At 45.1% G+C, this 5,704-nt stretch overlaps 1 protein-coding gene across 1 annotated transcript in view; it reads left to right on the top strand.

The window, feature by feature from the left end:
* Zfyve16 (zinc finger FYVE-type containing 16) overlaps positions 1 to 5,704 on the top strand; it is a 37,786-nt gene that overhangs the window by 14,835 nt on the left and 17,247 nt on the right. Inside the window, exons 10-13 of the mRNA XM_010643009.3 lie at positions 1,702 to 1,784; positions 2,849 to 2,953; positions 3,631 to 3,778; positions 5,271 to 5,351. Of these exons, the coding sequence (XP_010641311.1) occupies positions 1,702 to 1,784; positions 2,849 to 2,953; positions 3,631 to 3,778; positions 5,271 to 5,351 (417 nt within the window). The remainder of the gene's footprint in view (positions 1 to 1,701; positions 1,785 to 2,848; positions 2,954 to 3,630; positions 3,779 to 5,270; positions 5,352 to 5,704) is intronic.

Below are 5,704 nucleotides of genomic sequence, written 5' to 3'. Positions count from 1 at the left end.
TTGTGGCCAGTAGCATTTTCAGGTAGTGAGGCTGGTTTTCTCACACAGAAGGTTGGGAGGTCACGGAGCCTCATGAGGGACTTCTCCAGAGGTTGCCAGGCTTGGAACTACAGAGCCAAACTGCTGCTGAGTGGTAGTGAGGGAAAACTGTCAATTGCAGATGGATGGGACTCATCACAGCCATTTTCTGTGTTCTTTGTATTCTGCTGGGTTTTAGATAACCGGCACTTTCATATGAACCGGTCTCTTTGGCGATGATTTGGACTTTGTTACAGAGAGGATGTGAAAAGGCTAATGACAGATATTAAAGTCCCCAGATAAAGACCGAAGCTAAGCATCTCAAACTAGTACCTTCCTAGTAGGGACTATCTGTGCTTTGATGTTGAGGTTGTGTGTGTGGAATAGCATTAACTGTAGGGTTAGATGGTGGTAAGGCCCCTTTGTATGCTCATACTTGGTCTTTCTAAGCTGTAACTTCTCGAGCATAGTGTTTCAAGTAAAATCACTTCTAACAATTTGCAAAGAATGCTCCTCGTTCATAAAGGTTGAGGTAAAAAGTTGGCATTTGTCCTAATCATGTCCTTTGTCATTTTAATGTCTTTCAGCACCAATAATGTCTTGTTCTTTTCCAGTCTAGACCCTCTGTCCTCCGATAACTTAATCTTCCTTTTTAAAATTACAAAACATGTTTGTACCAGCAGGGATGCATTTGCTCTGAGTTCAGTCTTTAAACTAGGTAGTGTCGGGGACGTGGTGTTTTCTCAGACGTTTGAGCAGATGTCTGGTGCAGCAGGTGTTAGAGCTTGGTTTCCTGTGACTTCAGCTGAGAACTGAAGCTGAAAACGCGTCTGCTTTCTCGTCACTGTGGTACGGCCCTGCCTGCCTTCTGACCCTTCTTCTTTCTAGTGCTTGCTGCACTACACACTAGTGAGGCAGCTCTCTGCCCTCCACAATGGGGAAAGTGTGCAGTTAGGTGCCCCCCGCCGCTGCCTCCTCCCGGGCGCCCCTTTCATCATGCTGACCCAGGAACTAGAACCCTGTACCCATTTGCAGAGTAGCACCACTGGGTGTTGCCTGTAATGCCTTTCAAGTCTTTGGTTCTTTGTAGTTCTCTTTAATCTTTTTTTTTTTTTTTTTTTTTTTTTTTTTTTTTTTTTTTTTTTTTTTTTTTTTTTTTTTTTTTGGTACCAGGGATTGAACTCGGGTCCTTGCGCTTGCAAGGCAGGCCACCGAATCGCTGAGCTAAATCCCCAGCCCTCTTTGTAGTTCTCTTTAACTTGCGAAAATCTTACAGGCATCTAGGCAGTCGTAGTCTCCACCCCTCTACGTAATTTTGTGGCAAGACTTACAGTGAAAGGATCAGATGCTTTGGAAGTAAACAGGATTGGCCAGTTACCTCAGTCATCGTGAGCACACGTGTTAGCCTCTGTGGTCAGCTCTCTCATCTGTAAAGCAGCCGGGTGAAGAACACTAACTTGCTGCAGGGCGGCGGGCTCGCGGCAGCCGCCGATGTGTGTATAGGGCCCCAGTTCAGCGGAGCCGCTACCGCCTGCACCAAGCGTCACCGTGTCCTCTCCTCCCTGCCCTGAGGACTGGCTGTGTGCTAAGTATGATGTCTGTCTGCACAGTGAGAGTTATGAAATAAACTCCAGACTTTTTGGTCTTTCTTGATAATGACCAGGTTTTCTTTCTTATGTACAGCATATCCTGCTCCTCTAACAAGTATTAGAGGACGAAAACCTCTTTTTGGAGAAATAGGACATACTATTATGAACTTACTTGTCGTAAGTAATTGAACTATTTTATTAAGTACTCTTACACTGTTACTTTTTAAAGTTATTTAGCAAATTTTACAGTTACATTTTCCATTTTAATTCAGCATGTTTGGTATAATGAGCATTCTTTATAATTCTAGTTCATTTATGTAAATGGGCCCTGCTTTTGATGAGTTGCTTTTTTTAGAAATAGTAGCTGCTCATTTACATGCCCTTGATTCTAATTGCCTTTTAATTAATTCTGCTGTGGTTCCTACATAATCAGGTAATGTGAGACCTCTATACGGACCTCTGAAATTAGTTCAAGAGTTATTTAAGTCAGTCAGTTTTAAGATTTTGAGCAAAGTATGGTTTTAGTTCCTCATTTGTGATTGCAGGTTGGATTAGGTTAGGTTCCCTTCCCTGTAATCTGTAATTTTATGTTTATCTGTTACTATGGAAGGAATTTAGTGAGGGCATATTTTAACCCATGTCTGGCTTGGAGACTCTGGTCAGCTTTCCCTTATTGTGACAGAACGCCCACAGCAGTCAGCAGGGAAGCAGGGAAACTGAGCTTGGCTCATGGGTTCAGAGCTTTCAGACCATGGTCGCTTGGCCCTGCTGCTTGGGCCGTGGTGCCCCGTCCGTCCTGGCAGGGGAAGCCTGTTTGCCTTACAATGCCAGGAAACACAGATAAGCAGGGAGTGGCGGTGGGAGTCTGGTGTCCCTTTCATGGGCACCCCCAAAACCTCAGCTCTTTCCAGCGGGCCCCCAAGGTTCCATGACCTCCACAGGACCACGGGCTGGGACCAAGCCTCAACATGGACCTTGGAACTCACAGAAAGCGCATGGCAAGGCCCGGTCTGTTCTGGAAGGTCTGTAGCTAGGAAAGGATGACACCAAGAGTGCAGAGTACTGCTCAAGCACAATGCTCGTTTTTCCTGTGGGGAAGCAGCTGGGAGGGTAAGGCGTTTACATGGGACTGGCTCTCTGGGTGCCATTTTGAGAGCTATGTGTCAGATGCCTTAAAACAACAGATACTGAATATTTATGGATAGTAGTGTAAGGTTCATGGACTGTGATTATTTATCTAGGATCTTCGAAATTACCAGTATACCTTGCATAATATAGATCAGCTGTTGATTCATATGGAAATGGGGAAAAGCTGTATAAAAATACCTCGGAAAAAATACAGTGATGTAAGTATAATTGTGTTATCCAAATGTTAACGACAGGTATTGAATATCAGTTCCTTAGACTTGTGTCAAATTGCATTTTTTGTTTTGAATTAGGGACACAAATAATTGAAATTTTAGAATTTGTTTAATCCTGTTTTTAAGATCTTTCCTTATTGTTTTATCTGTTAATTGGGGTAGTTTTACTTTAAAACACTGATTGCCATAACACTCATAGGGAGTTGTCAAGACCAAAGCCTGATACAGTGGACCTTTGACCTAAGAGCTCAGTTCGTTCCCAAGGGCTGGTTGAACTCAGGTTGGTCAATTGAAGGCTCACGCTCCTCTACACAGCCTTCAAAATCTCTCCTGCACACAGGCCCATCTCAGTGACCCTGGGGAGACCCTGGCCCAGGCTTTCTCAGTGAACCCCACACAGGAGTGGATGCTGTCATGTTCCTTCCGGAGTTCCTGAAGGGTTCAGTCTGAATCTGAGACCATCTGGAAGCACAAGTGGCTGGTAACTCCAGACTTTGGTCGTAAATTAAAACCAAAATTCCGGTCATAATCCAAATTGTTCATAGGTCAGGCCAGTCGTGCCTCGAGGGGTCACTGTGATTACAGAGAGCTGATGATGAATTTCATTCTCAGAGTAGGTGGAAGGGATTGTTTCGTGCCCAGCTGACTGTTGTGGGTTCCAGGTGATGAGGGTGCTGAACTCCTCCAACGAGCACGTCATCAGCATCGGAGCCAGCTTCAGCGCTGACGCCGACTCCCACCTGGTCTGTGTGCAGAGCGCGGGAGCCTACCACACCCAGGCCAGTGGCGCGCCCGGCCATGCACGCAGAGGTGAGCGCCGCTGAGCAGGGCCCGGGGCCCAACCACTAACCTGGGCACCCGGCCACCAGCAGCTCCCCTTGGCTGTACCAGCTGTGTGGGGTGGGAGTCAGAGCGATCCTGCAATCCTCAGGGCCGCGGTATGTGTGGCCTGCCCCAGTGGAGCAGGGAGCAGACAGGGTGCAGGATGGTCTGGGGGTGGCGCAAGAACCCCGGCCAGCTGCCCCGCTCGGAGTAGCAGGGCGACTGCGGTGCGGGCAGTGCGGTGGCCTAGCGGGTTCCTGCCGCTCCTGAAGGCCCTCCTGACTACAGGCCTGCAGAGCGCGTTTACAGTCACAAGGGAAGCCCTGGTGGCGTTTTACTGTATTTCCATACATTTATGTTAAAAAGGCTATTTTATGCTAGCTATTTACACTTTTGTGCCATTTTTCATCATTAAAATTTAACGACTTTTTAATATTTATTTAATAGATTCTTATTTATACGAAAAAATTCAAAAGATTTAACTGTGTTTACAGTAGTGAAAGATCTTTCTTCCCTCACCCCCACCACCCTCCTCTCCTGCGCAGTGTGCACACATGTATATCTGACCTTTCACTTGTTTAGTTTTTGGTGGGGGGTTGTTTCTTGAGATAGGGTCTTGCTATGTAGTCCAGGCTGGCCTTGAACTAGAGGCAGTCCTCCTGCCTCAGCCTCCTGCTTTCTGGAATTACAGGTTTGTACCACCATGCCAGGCATCGCACTAGACAAGGCGGATTTGTTCCATTGTGCCTTGCTTTTTCTGTTGTTGAAATACATCTTGGAGATGATTCTATGTTGGAGAAGAGCTTTCACATTCCATTTTCTAACTCCATTTTCTGTGTACCATTTAACTGTCATCTTAGTAGACTCAAGCTGTTACTAATCCTCAGCTACTTATAACAGTGCCTCTCTGAATAACCTTGTCTGTGTGCCATTTTGTGCACCATTGAACCTGCTGGTGGGCTGGGTTCCTGGAAGTCGTGTTGGTGTGTTTCACAAATTGTGTGTAGTTGTGATTTTAGTGTATTGTCAGGTGAAGCCTCCACAGTGTTCTGTGTAGGCTCTCAGCAGCAGCAGTGTCCCACACCCTCACTGACACAGACACAGATATTTAAGACAATGTGATGCTCATCACTTACTAGATATTAATGTTGAATTATTTTATGTAGTATTTTATTTTTGAGACAGGGTCTCACCATGTAGTTGAAACTGATCTGAAACTCACTGTATAGCCCAGGATGGTCTCAAACTCACAGTGCTCCTCCTGCCTCAGCCTCCCAAATGCTGGGATTACAGGCGTGTGCCACCACACCTGGCTATTTTATGTAGTATTTGATCTTTATTTCATTTGGGTTTCTGGTGTGTTATGAACAAAACATATATTGGGTACTTAAATGTGCGTGTCCCACATCCTGAATTTAACTACTGCCATATAAATAGAATGGGCAGGTGAAGACAAATAACTGTCGTATTTTGTCCTTAGTGACAGGTGCGAGTTTTGTGGTGTTCAGTGGTGCTCTGAAGTCATCTTCGGGATTTCTTGCCAAGTCCAGCATAGTTGAAGGTATGAGCTTCATTTTTAAGATTTCTTTCATGTGAAGTTGTTTTTCTATTACCTTTGAAAATCTGTCTGTTGCTCACAAAAGAATATATGTACCTTATAAAGAGCAGCGCACAGACTTGCGTGAAATCGTCACTGGTCCAGCAGCTCATCTCGGGCCTGCTTAACCTCCTTCCTCCTCTGCCTAGGACTCAGCTGCTCATTGATTGCTTCTCATTCTCTTCCTGACTTTTTATCTACTTAGTGATGTGTTTATGCACTATATAATTACGCTTATTTAGGAGATTTAGAAAAATGATACCATTCCTCACATTGTCAATAAGTTAGTATTTTCATACTTTTTTTTTTTTTTTTTT

This window comes from Fukomys damarensis, unplaced genomic scaffold (genome assembly GCF_012274545.1).
Source record: "Fukomys damarensis isolate Sample0158 unplaced genomic scaffold, DMR_v1.0_HiC HiC_scaffold_3, whole genome shotgun sequence".
Taxonomy (NCBI): Eukaryota; Metazoa; Chordata; class Mammalia; order Rodentia; family Bathyergidae; genus Fukomys; species Fukomys damarensis.
Note: the sequence above shows the minus strand (reverse complement) of the source record. Positions and strands in the feature narration are given on the sequence as shown.